The sequence below is a fragment of the Oscarella lobularis genome, chromosome 13, assembly GCF_947507565.1.
Source record: "Oscarella lobularis chromosome 13, ooOscLobu1.1, whole genome shotgun sequence".
In the NCBI taxonomy this organism is placed as follows: domain Eukaryota; kingdom Metazoa; phylum Porifera; class Homoscleromorpha; order Homosclerophorida; family Oscarellidae; genus Oscarella; species Oscarella lobularis.
In genome coordinates this window covers 139,292-153,698 of record NC_089187.1, presented here as the reverse complement: position 1 = coordinate 153,698, position 14,407 = coordinate 139,292, and the positions used below count along the sequence as shown (strand labels likewise).

The following is a 14,407-nucleotide window of genomic DNA, read 5'->3' as shown; positions in this document are numbered from 1 at the left end:
ACGTGAATGGAAGGAGGATCGAGCTCCTTGGCGTTCGTCGCCGAGCGAATCGTCGCACTGTGCGAAGAAAGCGCATCTGGAATAACAGATGCAGTCATTATAGCCGACCAGCCATCGACAGACGCAAAGCAGCGAGCAGCAGCCCTCAATCTTCTCCTAAAAGAGGCAAAACTCCTTACTCGGACCCTACAGTTCAAAAATCACACGATTATCTCACCTAAGGGTCGAATTGAAATTGTGAAACGAGGTAAGGAGCTCATCTATAGGAAAAAGGAGACGTCGTCGACGTCGACATCGAAAACGAGAGGATTCGAAGCGGAAGAGAGGCTCGTTTATCAAGCAATCGAACGCTCAGGCAATAAAGGTACAAAGAGATACATAAAAAAGGAGATGACCCTTTAAAAGAAAAGTGCTTCTTGGAGGAATATGGATCAGAGACATTCGAGTGCAATGCAATGTTGGAGTCACCCAGGCAACGAGAATTCTCAAAACTTTAGAAACCAAAAAATTAATTAAAACAGTCAAGTCTGTCGCGGTAAGGAAGAAAAAAGGGCAAAGTTCCTCTAGGGAACTTTTGGAGTTCCTTTTGGTTTTCGCTTTAGGCGGCGAGAAGAAAAGTTTATATGCTCTATGATCTTGAACCCGATCAGTCAGTGACGGGCGGAGCTTGGTACAGCGATCAGGAATTCGAGTCCGAGTTCGTCGAAATATTGAATCAGCAGTGCTACAAATATCTTGAACAGAAAGTAAGAGTCGATTCATAAGCAGCCCAATTTTTATTATTTTGGGGGGGGGGGATTTTTTATAAGAAAATACGTGCTGGAAGGGCTAAACTCGACGCAGCGGCGACGGCGAGCATGGCACGCGCATCATCGAAAGAGATATGGCAATATATAACGGAGCTTGGAATCAGCAAAGTAGCATAAATTATAGAAACATTCCCCCCCAATACTCTTCCCCCTCATAGGTAAAATTGAGTCAGCAAGATATTGAAATGGTTCTGGATACAGTCGTCTATGACGGAAAGGCGGAAATGTCGAAGAAGATGGACAGCCAATTGGGACTCGTGAGACTGTATTGTGCAACGGGGCCCCTGCTTCCGCCGGCGGGACTCGTGAGACTGCCGTGCGGCGTGTGTCCCGTTCGTAATCAATGCGTAGAGGGCGGTACCATATCACCACAAACGTGTAACTATATTAGCGATTGGCTCAAGTTCTAGACAACGAAAGAGTTTAGTCTGATTTGAATTTTTCCTTTCCTTTTTCGTTGATGAGGCAGATGTGCTGAAAACAATTAATTCTATATAGAGATTAGGTATGCGCTCTCGTTTTTTAAACGTACCCCGAGGTCACGAAAGTATTCGTTGTAGTCCTTAGATAGAAAAAGCGTTTCTATAGAGACCTCATATGCGAATTCTTACCAATGAATAACCCACTACGAATTTCTTGGGAACGTCAAAACCAACGTCTATGCAAAGATGATTAATTTTGTAGAAAGGAATTTCCTATACATACACTCTGGTGTGTAGGCTTGGCCATGTATCCTTGCCTTGCTCCTCTTCGTCAAGAGACTAAAGCAAATATCTCTAGATATCTCTATGATACAGATTACGTTACCTAGCAACTTTAACCATCTTGGGCTCATATTTTTTCAGTTCTCCAAGCAGTTTTTCCATCGTTTTACCAGTGTCAACTATATCCTTTATAAAAACGCCTTAATTAATAAAAACTAGAAAGCAACTCTATCCAAGATCTTAACCTCAACAACGAGCACATTTCGACCTCGTATCCCATTCAAATCATCATTCCCAATAATCTGGACCTCACCGGTCGACTCTTCATTCTAATAGCACACACACATAAACAGAGCTACTTGTATGAAGAAACTGCATCCATACGACATAGCTCTTCAATCGAATAAAATCGACTCGAATTTGCATAATATTTTTAGCTGAGACAATCAGGCCCACATTACTTGGCTGACTAATACGCCTAATTAAACTAACTTGACGTCCGGCCAATGATTTGTATCCACTCGAGCAAGTCGTGAAAAAATTGGTGTCCTCCTTTGAGAACGCACAAGGCAACGATGGGACCGTCGCCTATGTCTTCTACGATATCCCTTGCCAGTTTTTCTGTTCTGAATTCACATTTTATATATGAAATTTCTTTTCTGGGGAATTTTTTTCTCTACCTGTCCTTAACAACTCCTAAGGGGATGATGATCTTTTCCAGGTAGTCTGCATAGTGAGCTGGAATGCAGAAAGCTCCCAAAGGGTAGCCTTCGGGATCGTCTTCTATCTGTACAAAATGTGTCGTGGACGTCGTGCGAGTCGGAAAGCGTGCTTGGAACGACCTTGATAGCTGCCACGCGTTTCTGAGACATGAGTACAGGTACGGCCGTACAGGAGCACAGGAGAGGAGTACAGGTCTAACGCGCGCGAAGGTGCGCGCACACGACATTTGACGAGTCATTTGACGTGTTCGGTACTTCTCGCTCTTGCCTTTATTCTCTGCTTCTCGAAGCCAAAATCCGCTTGTTTCAGCGGCTGAAAAACGCCGCCGGGACCTCGAACGCGGACTGGTAAGCTCGAAACGCTCCAATTTCGCATCGAAAGCAAAGAAATTGCTAGCAGGACAAAAAGTCTTCTTCGATTGCCAGGGATTTTTTTCAATCGGACTAGTAGTGCAGGCCAGCGGTTCTCTATTTTTCATTGTATTTTTAATTAAATGACCTTGATGCATGATGTATTAGGAGGATGACACTCACTGAGATGATGTGGTGACAGAGGCACGCACAGAAAGTGACGTGCTCACGCTCTCAATGCAATTTACATGTAGCATGCGCAGACGAAGAGATTTAGGAACAGGATGTCTGAAAGAGAAAAAGCTTTTTTTGGCCAAGGTAATCTTTGCAAGTGGCAGTGATCTAATGCTTTTCAATTGCTTCTGTGCCTAAGCTCCACTACGTTACCAAGAGGCCGCTGTTACCGGCGGCAGGCTCCGCTATTTGTACGGCACACAGGTTTATCCTGTCATCGTCACTCCACCAAACTACTACATGAAGAGTTACTTCTGGTTGTCCGTTATCACGCTTTTCTGTGCGCCAACCGGAGTTGTTGCTGTTATCCTTTCTTTTAAAGTAAGTAGAAGCGCTGGCGGTCACTGCTTTGGAGTCAATAGTTTTCTATTTTTCTTCAAAAGAGCCGTTCTGCTTATCTGTCTGGTGATGAGATAAGAGGTCGATTGTGGGCTCGAGGAGCACTTTGCGTCAATATTTTCAACGTGATCGCTGGAATTATTCTTATCATTCTCCTCTGTACTCTTATATCGCCTTATGACTATTAGGTGACATGATTGTGCACATGACGTCACTATCACGTGAATGAAAACGTGGGCCTTATAATATAGTATAGAGCGATGTTCAACTCTCCCATCACGTGATCAATTTACGCGTGCAAGGGAATGTAATAACTATAAAAACCAATTAATTAGTGAGCATGCGTTCCAGTAGTTACTGTAGGCATGGCCGACTTTAGCAAAGGTCCTTTACCGAGCGCCGAATGTAAGAACAGCGCTTCGCAATTCTCGTTCCTTGTCAATTTGAGGCATCAAAACAGATCCATCGTACGAACTGCAGCCTCACGGACCCGGAAGTGCCTATCCGCCACCAACTGCAAGCTACCCGTATGGCGGTCAGCAGCCCGCCCCGATGATGTCCGGTCAACAGCAGCAACAGGCGACAACAGTTGTGGCAACTCAGCCCCAACAAATGGCGTCTTCTGTACGGTACACCCATCTCTGCGCACCCACAAGGTGCTCACGTGAGTCGTTACTCTTCGTAGGTGGTCGTCGTAAATGATACCAATTACGACTCCCGATCTTTTATGTGGATGTCGGCTGCGACGTGCTTTCTCTGCTTCTGGCCAATTGGAATTATTGCACTCGTCTTTTCCTCTATCGTAAGTAACATGTGTTCTAACTACTACAGTGAGTGCCGTTTATGACAATGAACTGCTTTTAGAGTCGCTCTCATTTTCAAAGAGGCGATGAAGCGCAAGGAAAAACGTGTGGCTTTATTGCACTTGGCATCAACATCTTTAACATCGTTGGTGGAATTATTTTCATCATTGTCCTCTGTACCGTTATATTGCCAGGAATAGGATTGTGGACAATTTGAAATGACCGGTTTTTTTGCTTTTTCTGGTCAGTGTGTTGTTAGAATGTGTAGCTGCTGTGTGTGTGTGAGTGAGTGTGAGCAAGTGTGAGCATGGTGTGTCCTCTATCTATGGTGTGTGTGGGGGGGCCGAGCTAACGCGCGCGAGGTGCTGAGCGCGTTCAACGTGTTTGGCGCCTTCTCGCTCTTGCCTTTATTTCCCGCTTTCCGAAGACATGTCTCGTGCGATTGAAGCCAAAAGCCGCTCGTTTCAGCGAGTCGTTCCCGCTAAAACGCCGCCGGGACCCCGAACGGGGGCTGGTAAGCTCGAAAACGCTCCGATTTCGCATCGAATTCCTTTTCGCTTAGCCCCGAAGGCAAATAAATCGCTATCAGGACAGAAATTCTTCCTCGATTTGCCAGGAATTCCCCCGAAACGAGCCGCGCAGATCAAAGAAGACCTAACATTATCAGGAGCGGTGCGAAAAATATTCAAAAAATAAATCCCCGATCCGTTTCACGACACATTTTCGCGAGTAGGAGGTTTGCGAGTTTTTGTCGAAAGACATATCGTATTTGGTAACGACGAGAAAAGAGGACTATAGCGTCATTGAAAGCCAGAGTGGACTCTCAACGCCCAGCCCTGCTTTCATATCGACGCCTAGTCCATTTACTAACAAAACGTAAAAGAGCTATCTTTTTTTTTAATTAGTGGATGTTTGTATGATTTTTTCAGTTCTAGCAAATCACCTTGGATGGTGTCACCAAGAAGGTTTATTCAATTAAATAATTAATTAATTGGTTATCTATTTTGTTGGTTTTTTCTTTAGTGCGGATGCAAGGAAATCTGTTGTGGAGTCTCAGGTATTCTACTCTTTAATTTATTGCATTCATTAATTTATTTGATTAGCCACGTGGAAAGAAGTTTGTTCAGGAAGCGGCAGAAACACGCGTAGGAACAAAAGAATCGAAAAAAAAAAGAGCCAAAGAATGGAGATTGATTTTTTAGCATCAAGGTTCCAGTAACTTGGTTCAATTAGCGCAAAAATTCAAGGTGAAAGTACGACCTTTGGAACGCATCACCGCTTGGCTGGCGGCTAACAAGGCAAAGAGAAAAGCAAGCGGAAATTCCAAGGTACGCAAAAACGTGAAAAGAAAAACAAAGACTTTAATTTGTTGCCTTTAGTCTCTAGAGTCGACTAAGGCCAAGGGTGAGAAAATAAAATCTAGATAATAATTATTTTAGTATTTCTCTTCAGTGTGGAAATTGGAGCCTCCGTTTATCAAGGTCGAAGACATGTCGAGAAAGTATCAGCCGCTCTGGATTCAATTAAAAGCGTGGCCTACAATCAATATCAACTCCGCCGCCCGTGGAGAAGACGGGGGAGCGGGTGGATGCCCATTTGGTGGAGTCCCAAAGCACAAGACTGCTCGCAGGTTATACCCTCTTGCCTTTGAAAAATTCTCGGTAGGGGGCACGCGTTTGATTTTATAGGCGGGATAGCTTGCAGCAGAAGAAGAGCGGTTATTGCGAGTGTTGCTGCGAGAATTTCGTCAATATCGACTTGCATTTGAAGAGCGAGAAGCACAGGAGTTTCGCTGAGAACGACGAGAACTACGCAGCCGTCGACGCGGTAATTGCAAAGGGTCTTTCCTTGGAGGAGTTTTTTAAAAGGGAGGAGGAGAAGGAGGAAGAGGAGAAGGAGGAGAACGACGATTTTGTTATTGTTGATGAATCGCCGCCGTCTCGTTGTGGCCGTGATTTGCCAATGGGATTGGAGTTCCTTCCCAAGGACGACCAGTTGATATTGTCGCTGGATTTGAATTACGAGGAGATGAAGTTGGCCTCTCAGAACGCGAGAACGTTGCGCAGTGGAAAAAGGGTTCAGGTTAGTGCCGTCTCAGAAGAACGTCAAGTACGTGCAAGTAGATGATCTGAATATTCGAATTGCGATATTTCTTTTTTTCTAGACGTCAAGCCCTAGTCCTGTTCGCCCCCCGAAGAAGGAGAAGACTCCAAGGAAGACGCCGTTACGCCAGGAAAGGGAAAACGCGAGAAAGAGGCCAATTCCAAATTATGCCGAAGAAAAAATTCCTAAAACGGCAAAGCATCGAAGTCCATACGATTTCTCGAGTAGCAGCACGTCGCTAGAGGCGGAGTGGCTTCCCTGATCTATTTCACGATACACATGTATATATCTAGATTCTCTACAGTTCTGTATGGACGTCTTCTGATTGGATTTCGTCAATTTCTTCGGCGTGAATTTCCTCGACGTTTTCGTCTTCTTTTGCGTTTTGTTCCGTGGCTGAGTCAGCGGCTTTTTTGTCGTTTTCCTCTTTCACGTCTTCGGTGAAACTGTCCATGAACTCCTGAGCCAAGCAAGTGTGATTCTCTTTGACTGCTCGTTCGACGCATAAGAATTGAGTTAAGGCGGCCATTTCCTGGTGCTCCTTGTACCAATCCGTGATGTCATCCTCGTAATCTTCAATAAATGAGTCGCACTAATAATAAAGGGAATGAGATTTATTGAGAATACTTTATCTATGATTTACCTTGAGCTTGAGTTTTCTCAAATCTCCGTTAGGATCGATCATACTATGCATGTCTGTTGGAATTCCCAGTTTCTGAACCCTAGACATCATGTCACCCATTCCGCTAAGAAAATCTTTTAGTGCCTCCAAGTCTAGAAGACATTGTTATTGATATATTGATAGTAGAACTCGCTCTCCCACTTCTCCTTCTGGCATATCTGAAGGCAGCCTTGTCTTCTTCCTGAATTTCATACGAGTACATTTGCTCGCAGACGCCTTCCAGGGCATCCATCAATCTCACTTCCCTGACCCAGAACGAGAGTAATTAGAAACGCCTATTTTCATCTTTCTCACGAATTTTTGTATTTGATTCTTTTGTTTGACTCCCAGTTTCCTTTACTATCGAGACGATGCCCTGTTCCTATGACGGCACCCGATTTGGCCGTTTTGTCTAACTGCCTTTCTAGCTCCATCGAAACAAGTCGACACACTATAAGAGGCAACCTTAGACAAGTCAATTTGCTATATTTCTGAATAGGCAGCAGAACCTTCACACTTGGTAGCTGGCGGATGGTTCGGTTTCTCTGCTTTTTTGCTTTCTCCGTCATTTTCAGCCGCGAGGCCAAAAGAAAGAAACGCACAGGCAGCTAAAAAGCAGACGCGGCCTACCAGAACCATAGTGACACGTAATCTCTAGCAGAACGCGCTTTAGTCAACGCCCAACATCCGGAAGTGCACACACAAAAAACATAACCTCATATTCATTTCAACAGCAGTGAATCAACAGTGAAAGCAACAGAAAGAAATAACAAGAACAAAAAAAACAGTTTCTACTCCTTTTTCAATTAATAAGGAGGATACGGCGCCTTGGCGAAGTCAGGATTCTCCGAAACAGGACGAGACCCATACATAGGATCTGACGGATACGGAGCATTGCTTGGCGGTGGGTAAGCAGGATCAGCAGGAGGATAGCCAGGATCATAGCCCGGCCCCGCCTGCGGATAACCAGACGTCGCTGGTGGAGGATAAGCTGCTGCCGATGAGTAAGGCGGAGGCTTCACATCCGGGACAGCTTGTTGTTGCTGACCGGATGAGACGACTGTCACTGAAGGCGAAGTCGTTGCGACGGGTCGACTAGCGACGACAACTGCTCGCCTTCGGATGATGACGCGTCGGCGATAGTAGGCGCCCGCCGATCCAACGCCGATCAGAATCAAAACGATGATGACCCTGGTGGAGAAATAAAGGACTTGGAGGTATTTACTCGATGGAGAATCGGATCGCGACTAACCAGATATACCAGTAGGCGGCGCTGAAACTGTAGCACGAACAGCAGCCATACGGGTAGGAGTCGCAACAGCAATCGCAGCTGCGTGAAAATAAACGAGATCGAGTCGCATTGACGTTTTTGCCGTTTCACTTACTATTCGGTATAGAAGCTGTTGTAGCTGTTTCGGCACAAATCGCTTTCCTAGAGTAGCGTAAGAATATCTAGTGTTTGCGTTCACGCGCAAACTTACGACAACGCCGACAAAAGTAGAGAGAAGCAGGATGGCGAGGACGAAGGTCATTATTGCGTTGGACAGCAATCAGTGCATGCGCACTCTACAAACTAATTGCATTAGGCCACAAATAGGGCCTACACGAGGAATGTTTCCGCGACAACGCTGCTTTCCTCTAGCTCTACGCAAAACAGAGATCAGAATTTCCAAATCGGCGATCTCGGCAGCCCTTGCGCGGCATGCGACGAGTGAGAAGGTTTTATCTAATTAGTGAGTCGGTCTCTGGTTGGTGCAGATTTGAATAGGGCGTGACAAAAAACCTTAACGTGCTACGTCGTCGAATAACATAGGGAAACGTCTCGCACTTTCCAGTCTTTTCAGTAAGCGGGCGGCTTCTGATACGGATAGTTGGGGTCGTAAGGCGGCGGATTCTGCGTCGTTAGAACCGTTGTTACCGGCGCAACTGGCTGCGGTATGGCGACAACCCTGTGACGCAAATAGATGCGACGACGCCACATACCGACTCCGGCGGCAACGCCAAGAAGAATAACGATGCCAATCGAGATGGCCATCCTTAGAGAGAAAAACTGCGAGGGGTGTAGGGAGTCTTAGAGGAACCTTACCACGCCCACCAGGCCAGAGTACAGTTGCAACAATGTCTGTCAAATTCGGTACCACAGCAACACGATGGGCAACTGCAAAATTTCTTGACTTAGGTAGGAATTATGATCTCCTGCAGATCTCACGTGAATCCACCAAAGATGTGTGTACAGTAGGTGTAGGATTCCTATATAAACATACCGCGGAAGTATACTGGAAATCGCCTTTGTTACAAACGACGACAGAGCGAGTGCCGCGTACAAACGGATGGGGTTTTTCGATTTCTTAGTCAACCCGGATGAAACCAGGAAAGGATGACGTGTGGAGGTCGGGATACAATTAGGAAACAGTAGCTCATACCGTCGGTTGAATCGAAGCGCCGAGAAAGAAGACAATTGCACCAACGAAAAGCATGACCATTACAAGGGCAAGGCAAACGCGTACAGTAAACAAAGCACAGCTGCTAGCGCGCGTTAGTCACGGCAAAGTTATTGAACCCTAGTTATTGAAAACGCTCGTAGGGGGGCGGGTTCATGACGTATTGCTGCTGCTGCTGCTGACTCGTTGTGACACTCACAGGCTGAGGTTGAGCATGGGTTGTGACAACAGTGGTACGACGACGACGATAAATGTAGAATCGTATAACGATTCCAATGCAAATGAGAACGACAACACCAACGCTGATCGCAACCCTTGAATAAAAAAATTAGATTATTTTGGAAAGTTAGTGCTGTAGGACCACACGGCTTACCAGACCCACCACTGAAGCGTGACTCCATCACATTCACAACAGTAGTAGGGGCCATAGTTGAGGCGGCAGCAGCAATCGTATTCTATGCAGCTATTGAAAGAAAATGATTGAGGCAGTCGATTGAATTGCAGTGTTACTTACCGGGTGCCGTCCTCGCAGAATCCGCCAGCAGCCTAAAAAGGAGAAAAAATACAGGAAAAATAAATGAGGGACTCCCAGGGCTCCGCCCTCCGGGGCCCGACTCCGCCCTTCGTGGCCCTTCTCTTGCATGACGTGTGAACGTACTGCAAAAGTGACGTAGGAGGCCAAAATAACGCCACAGAGAAGAAGAAAATTCATAGTCGAGGACAATTGGCAAAAGACCCACCGCGGATGAGACGATGACGCAGTTGAGGTATGCGCATCACATGAGATCGGCTGCGTGTGTGCAATCGAGTTTTTCAGAGGTGCAAATAGTCAATTTTCACATACGCAAACTCACTAAGACACATGTAGCGCAAACACCATTGAACGAACACATGCAGCAAAGCCAATTTGTAGTTCAAGACGCCGGGGGCGGGGCGGGAAGGCCGGCGCGGACAGGACTTAGTATGTCACGACGCCGCCGCCGCCACTTGTAACTACTCTTGTGGTTCCGTGCACCGAGCTCAGATAGACTCGGCGACGCCAGACACCGACACCAATTGCAAGGGCCAGAAAGAAAATAATACCAAGAACGATCAGCAACCTGGCACATATATATTAGTACAGTCCTACTGATTAGAATATGCTTACCATCCCCACCAAGCAACAGATACAGAGGTGCACGCACAACAGTAATAGCCTGTGAATGAGTAGCAGCAACAGTTGAAGATGCAGCTAAAGGGAATTAGGCAGGCGCGGCTTTTGAATTTTAGATCATCGGTTACTTACTTCAAACCGTTGTCGCAGACTTCTGCTTCCTAAAAAAGAAACGATGTGTTGAATCTGCACTAGGGATCCGCCCCTCTAATTAGTAAACATTGGTTCAAAACCTACCGCAGGAATCGCAAAAAGAGAGGCAATAACAACGGTGGCAAAAGCAAGAAGCTTCATTTCGTCAGGGGAACAAAACAGAGAACTCAAGCCAACGGTGCAGTGAGTAGAGGCTAATCCAATTATTTGTCGAGTAACGCACGTTGCGTACGCGATGCTCGGTCTTTCCGTCGCTAATCCACCCCCTCCACGGGGATCAGTCGTCCGAGAAGAGATCAACAGCGAATTTATACAAGCAGAGAGCTTCCTGCAAGTACTGCGACGAGTCTCGTTCGCCCGGGATTCCAACTTAGGCGACCCGATGTTTTCCAGCCAGCAGATTATCCTCATATAATCGTAGAAACTCAAGACTGGATCACCGGCCATTCGTCCGATGTTCAAGAAGCCTTTTTGCACCCCGAACAAAGCACGTGGGAAAAACTCCATCACGAATGGTTCACTCTGAAAATTTGAGTTTTGAAAAATCGTTTTTACTGTGTACTTACACAGGAAGGTTCGTGGGCGGGTAGACGGAATGCTGGAAATTTTACTAGAAAGAATTGGAAATGGTACTTCTATATGAATCTGGGCAAGAGACTCATCATTTTGACGCTTTGGCTAGATGACGATCAACAGACTGCCATGACTAAAATTCGTTCATACTTGGTGAATACATTGAGTTTGCTGCGTCATTTGTCCACGCGGTTCACTCCCGAGGTACAGTGACGATGATAATAATAATTAATATAATCTCTGGTATTTTAGTTGTCAGATGGTGACATGCTCGCTTCATTTGTCCAAACCTCACAGTGGTCTGTATGCTTATATAGAGAATGAGAGGAAGTGAGCAATTTTTCCATAGGCGAGACAGCGAAATTCGTGCCATTGCCTGGCATCCTGACACAGCAAAAATTGCAGTTGGAGCCAAAGTAGACTTTGATCAATATTAAAAATCTATCCCATACTCATACATTCATAGAATGACATTGTGCGCGTATATGAAGGAAGCAGGTAGGAAAAAAAGACTTGCACTAGAATAAACAGCAACGTAGTTTTTTCCCAGTGAACGCTCAATCTCCCTAAAGCACCGAAATCAAAAGTCAATTTCGTGCTTAGCCTGGAGGTACGCAAACTCAATAATAAAACCTCTCCCTAATTATAATTAGGCCCCTATGCAAAAACGAGTTAGCCGTCGGATGCTTATCAGGCATCGTACTCTGGCACTTAGACCCAAATATCGCAAGGTAAACGCTCCCTCATCTAAGACACATAATACCAAATTATTAATTAACCCCAGACCTTCTGCAAATTCCGTTCAATTTCTATCTCGTCCCGGCCACTCTCCTATAGTCGATCTTACGTGGAGTCCATGGGGAAAGTATCTCGCGTCGTCGTCGCCTGCCGATCGGGCGATGATGATTTGGGAGGTAAGTCGTGACGTGGCGACTCCGACAAGTCAGTTGGGCGGCGGAATCGGAGTGATTCGCTGGGCGCCGTGCGGAACGCATTTGTTCGCCGCGACGACGTCGAGTCTGTTTCGCGTTTGGGAAACGCGGAATTGGACTTGCGAAAAATGGTCCAATATGTCGAATCGATGCAATGTGAGAAGAAGGGAAAAAACGCGGGGGGAAATTTAAGGGACTTCCTTAGTGCGGTTGTTGGAGTTCTGACGGTCAAGCGTTCATCTTCTCTATTAGCGGCGAAGCGAGTATCTATTGCCTTCGATTTGTCCAACCGGGAGACGACGTGCCGGCTGTTGGGTCAAAAGTCTGCGTAAAATGCGTAGATTTGACTCCTCACACGTTTACGTTTAACTCGCAGAGCGAAACGTAAGTAGGGTCTTAGAGGAGACTAGATACACTTTATTGACTGTGTAGTGTTGGTGGGGCCGTGCAATCTCTTGCTTGGGACCCAACGAACCAGCGGCTTGCCATTATTCTAACAGGTAGCCTCGGTTACAATAATAATAATAACTCATTATATTTTTAAGCCGATTCTCCTGGTTCGGAATTGGTGGTCATCTGCCGAACTCGAGTCTATCCTACAGTAGAAATAGTTCCTTAGTAAGACGAGCGTAGTGCATATAGAAGCTACTAGTATGCACGTTTTTCTAGCGGTTTTATACGAGGCCCAGACGACTACGGTTATCCGTCGTGCATCGCTTTTCAAAACGACTTCAAAAGCGGCGCTCTTCTGACCGTGGTGCGTCGGGGGAAAAAAATAATATAAAAGAAAATTTTTTTTCTTAGGGGTGGACGAGGGGTCGCGTGTCTTACGTTCCTCTCTATTTTCACGCAAGCGGTCACACTCAATCGTCTTTTCTCGAGGAATTCTAATGCATTTTTGGTCATAATTCTTCATTGGTATCATCATCATTCTTAGGTGGAAATCGTCTAACGCTAACAATCCCATCAATTCTACATATCTGCACGACTAAACTGATAACGTCCTGAACTAGATTCAATAAATTCGCTTTCGGCTCGACAATTCCCAAATGCCGGGGAACAATCAAATCCCCAGAATTCGAATCAATCCCACTCAAGCATTCCCAACGACTCAAAACCTCAATGAATCGACCGCGACGATTTTTCCTAATCGCGTGACTATTCTCATGCAGTGCCTTGGGAACGCTCAACAACATCGCTTGAAGTATAAGCGAAATAGGTCGCTCCACGTGCTTCTCCGCGTGGTGAGCGAGAGCCAATTCCGCGGCGCCGGCACCGGGGACAGCAAGCCCTTTGGAAACCTCCAACCAAACGCGCAGCATCTTTAATCCGTTATATATAGCGTTGTAGTAGACCTTGGTTATGCCTCGCGTTGGCCCACATAGGATTAGATAGGCGCCTGGGACGCCACGAATGTGCGTGCACGTTTCTCGTCCAATCGTCAAGGTGTCGACTTCAGTGAAGCGATGCAGGGCTTTGGGGCTGAGATCAAGGCAGTCTAGTAGACTACACGGTTCTATGGATAGTGTTGTGCATATAAAAGTGGCGTCTTCTTCTGGTATGTGAGACACTGTGGAGATGCCTTCGCGGTGAAATAATTGGGCGAATTTTATAGATATGTTTTCCGTGCAAAGGACGAGAGAGACGCCGCGTTGCTTCAAGTGAGTGGATACCCTATTGAGAAATGATTTTTCTTGGGATAGGAGATCAGTCAAACTTGAGTGATGTCCTGCTGTGAAGCTGGCCCTGGTAGGGGCGGGAAAGGTGAGGCTTTCTTTAACCACGATAAAGTGTGGGCTTGGATGGGTGTTCCTTGAGTAATTGAGGTCTCGATTGATGACAATTCCGTTTACAGTGCATGATCTCTCCAGAGGAAGTCCGGCTACTTGAATGGAACAAACGTCAAGCCAATCAATGAGTTCACTGCTCAAGGACAAGTTCTGAATTAATCCACGCAAAGTCGTCCGCACTTTGGGTCCAAATTTTCCACGGAGAAAAGTTTCTATGACGTCACCATAGTCGACGTCACGAACGGAAATTTCCAAAATTTTCCTATTTATGACGTCATATTTCCGAATCCATTCTGCGGCCAGAAGTCGAGCAAGTCGAGCAATATTCTGTATTGAATCGGCGAGTGCGTTGATTTTCCGTAAAGCGGCCGTTAGCATTAGTATAAAAGCCTTAGAATTTCCGCCATGACGACCGTGATGCATCTTCATAGCGTCTAATATGAGTTTTCCGCAAGGACGACGAACGTCTATTGCTCCAAGTATGTGAAAACCGTCGTTACTGACGAGTATGTCCCCAGTTGCCGATGTTACGAGACAATCGAGTCCGCAAGGACCGAATGAAGGTGCCACGAGCCTCTCGAGACTTTCAGAGACCGAGAGAGCTGTTCTGAAATGCTCCATGTTGTGGAGGTTGCTATT

General features: G+C 46.0%; 10 protein-coding genes and 1 long non-coding RNA gene across 13 annotated transcripts; 5 read left to right on the top strand and 6 right to left on the bottom strand.

The window, feature by feature from the left end:
* The first annotated feature begins 1 nt into the window (after position 1).
* LOC136194743 (DNA-directed RNA polymerase III subunit RPC6-like) lies at positions 2-1,340 on the top strand. Its single transcript, XM_065983964.1, has 6 exons — positions 2-165; positions 223-364; positions 423-535; positions 603-746; positions 810-917; positions 968-1,340. Exons 1-6 carry the CDS (start codon positions 7-9, stop codon positions 1,217-1,219), a joined length of 918 nt encoding a protein of 305 aa, XP_065840036.1. The 5' UTR covers positions 2-6; the 3' UTR covers positions 1,220-1,340.
* LOC136194744 (hypoxanthine-guanine phosphoribosyltransferase-like) lies at positions 1,168-2,422 on the bottom strand. The gene is made up of 10 exons (XM_065983965.1): positions 2,356-2,422; positions 2,194-2,300; positions 2,006-2,139; positions 1,898-1,950; positions 1,759-1,842; positions 1,617-1,699; positions 1,515-1,570; positions 1,421-1,467; positions 1,342-1,371; positions 1,168-1,283 (listed from the first exon to the last, which is right to left on the bottom strand). Exons 1-10 carry the CDS (start codon positions 2,383-2,385, stop codon positions 1,233-1,235), a joined length of 675 nt encoding a protein of 224 aa, XP_065840037.1. The 5' UTR covers positions 2,386-2,422; the 3' UTR covers positions 1,168-1,232.
* A 1,035-nt stretch (positions 2,423-3,457) lies between these two features.
* LOC136194366 (cysteine-rich and transmembrane domain-containing protein 1-like) lies at positions 3,458-4,284 on the top strand. The gene is made up of 4 exons (XM_065983459.1): positions 3,458-3,564; positions 3,620-3,783; positions 3,845-3,961; positions 4,024-4,284. The coding sequence occupies exons 1-4, from the start codon at positions 3,525-3,527 to the stop codon at positions 4,177-4,179; spliced, it is 477 nt and encodes a 158-aa protein (XP_065839531.1). The 5' UTR covers positions 3,458-3,524; the 3' UTR covers positions 4,180-4,284.
* Positions 4,285-4,334: 50 nt separating this feature from the next.
* Positions 4,335-6,713, top strand: LOC136194761 (protein DBF4 homolog B-like). Of its 2 annotated transcripts, none has more exons than XM_065983991.1 (11): positions 4,335-4,476; positions 4,525-4,634; positions 4,696-4,838; positions 4,898-4,927; positions 4,986-5,019; positions 5,066-5,107; positions 5,165-5,290; positions 5,342-5,366; positions 5,415-5,592; positions 5,651-6,071; positions 6,127-6,713. In XM_065983991.1, exons 1-11 carry the CDS (start codon positions 4,392-4,394, stop codon positions 6,325-6,327), a joined length of 1,395 nt encoding a protein of 464 aa, XP_065840063.1. In that variant the 5' UTR covers positions 4,335-4,391; the 3' UTR covers positions 6,328-6,713. The 2 variants fall into 2 exon arrangements, with proteins under 2 accessions (XP_065840063.1, XP_065840062.1); XM_065983990.1 differs by having other exon boundaries at positions 4,892-4,927.
* Positions 6,316-7,402, bottom strand: LOC136194763 (protein canopy 4-like). The gene is made up of 5 exons (XM_065983994.1): positions 7,236-7,402; positions 7,042-7,177; positions 6,889-6,992; positions 6,709-6,839; positions 6,316-6,657 (listed from the first exon to the last, which is right to left on the bottom strand). Exons 1-5 carry the CDS (start codon positions 7,363-7,365, stop codon positions 6,364-6,366), a joined length of 795 nt encoding a protein of 264 aa, XP_065840066.1. The 5' UTR covers positions 7,366-7,402; the 3' UTR covers positions 6,316-6,363.
* Positions 7,403-7,420: 18 nt separating this feature from the next.
* LOC136194764 (uncharacterized) lies at positions 7,421-8,319 on the bottom strand. Its single transcript, XM_065983995.1, has 4 exons — positions 8,208-8,319; positions 8,112-8,158; positions 7,979-8,056; positions 7,421-7,917 (listed from the first exon to the last, which is right to left on the bottom strand). Exons 1-4 carry the CDS (start codon positions 8,256-8,258, stop codon positions 7,533-7,535), a joined length of 561 nt encoding a protein of 186 aa, XP_065840067.1. The 5' UTR covers positions 8,259-8,319; the 3' UTR covers positions 7,421-7,532.
* Positions 8,320-8,400: 81 nt separating this feature from the next.
* On the top strand, positions 8,401-9,753 carry LOC136194767 (uncharacterized). The gene is made up of 3 exons (XR_010671709.1): positions 8,401-8,569; positions 8,633-8,905; positions 8,963-9,753. It is a non-coding gene; the product is annotated as an uncharacterized lncRNA (long non-coding RNA).
* On the bottom strand, positions 9,185-9,936 carry LOC136194765 (uncharacterized). The gene is made up of 4 exons (XM_065983996.1): positions 9,826-9,936; positions 9,682-9,713; positions 9,541-9,630; positions 9,185-9,481 (listed from the first exon to the last, which is right to left on the bottom strand). The coding sequence occupies exons 1-4, from the start codon at positions 9,877-9,879 to the stop codon at positions 9,292-9,294; spliced, it is 366 nt and encodes a 121-aa protein (XP_065840068.1). The 5' UTR covers positions 9,880-9,936; the 3' UTR covers positions 9,185-9,291.
* Positions 9,937-9,976: 40 nt separating this feature from the next.
* On the bottom strand, positions 9,977-10,702 carry LOC136194766 (uncharacterized). The gene is made up of 4 exons (XM_065983997.1): positions 10,558-10,702; positions 10,453-10,481; positions 10,315-10,398; positions 9,977-10,267 (listed from the first exon to the last, which is right to left on the bottom strand). The coding sequence occupies exons 1-4, from the start codon at positions 10,612-10,614 to the stop codon at positions 10,126-10,128; spliced, it is 312 nt and encodes a 103-aa protein (XP_065840069.1). The 5' UTR covers positions 10,615-10,702; the 3' UTR covers positions 9,977-10,125.
* Positions 10,668-13,046, top strand: LOC136194759 (aladin-like). Of its 2 annotated transcripts, none has more exons than XM_065983988.1 (15): positions 10,668-10,807; positions 10,867-10,988; positions 11,044-11,102; positions 11,156-11,250; positions 11,299-11,345; positions 11,396-11,462; positions 11,513-11,544; positions 11,597-11,656; positions 11,700-11,777; positions 11,831-12,134; positions 12,184-12,362; positions 12,411-12,478; positions 12,524-12,596; positions 12,648-12,735; positions 12,783-13,046. In XM_065983988.1, exons 1-15 carry the CDS (start codon positions 10,709-10,711, stop codon positions 12,867-12,869), a joined length of 1,458 nt encoding a protein of 485 aa, XP_065840060.1. In that variant the 5' UTR covers positions 10,668-10,708; the 3' UTR covers positions 12,870-13,046. The 2 variants fall into 2 exon arrangements, with proteins under 2 accessions (XP_065840060.1, XP_065840061.1); XM_065983989.1 differs by having other exon boundaries at positions 10,716-10,807; positions 10,895-10,988.
* On the bottom strand, positions 12,862-14,405 carry LOC136194757 (uncharacterized). Its single transcript, XM_065983986.1, has one exon. It carries the CDS (start codon positions 14,387-14,389, stop codon positions 12,881-12,883), a length of 1,509 nt encoding a protein of 502 aa, XP_065840058.1. The 5' UTR covers positions 14,390-14,405; the 3' UTR covers positions 12,862-12,880.
* Between the last annotated feature and the right edge of the window lie 2 nt (positions 14,406-14,407).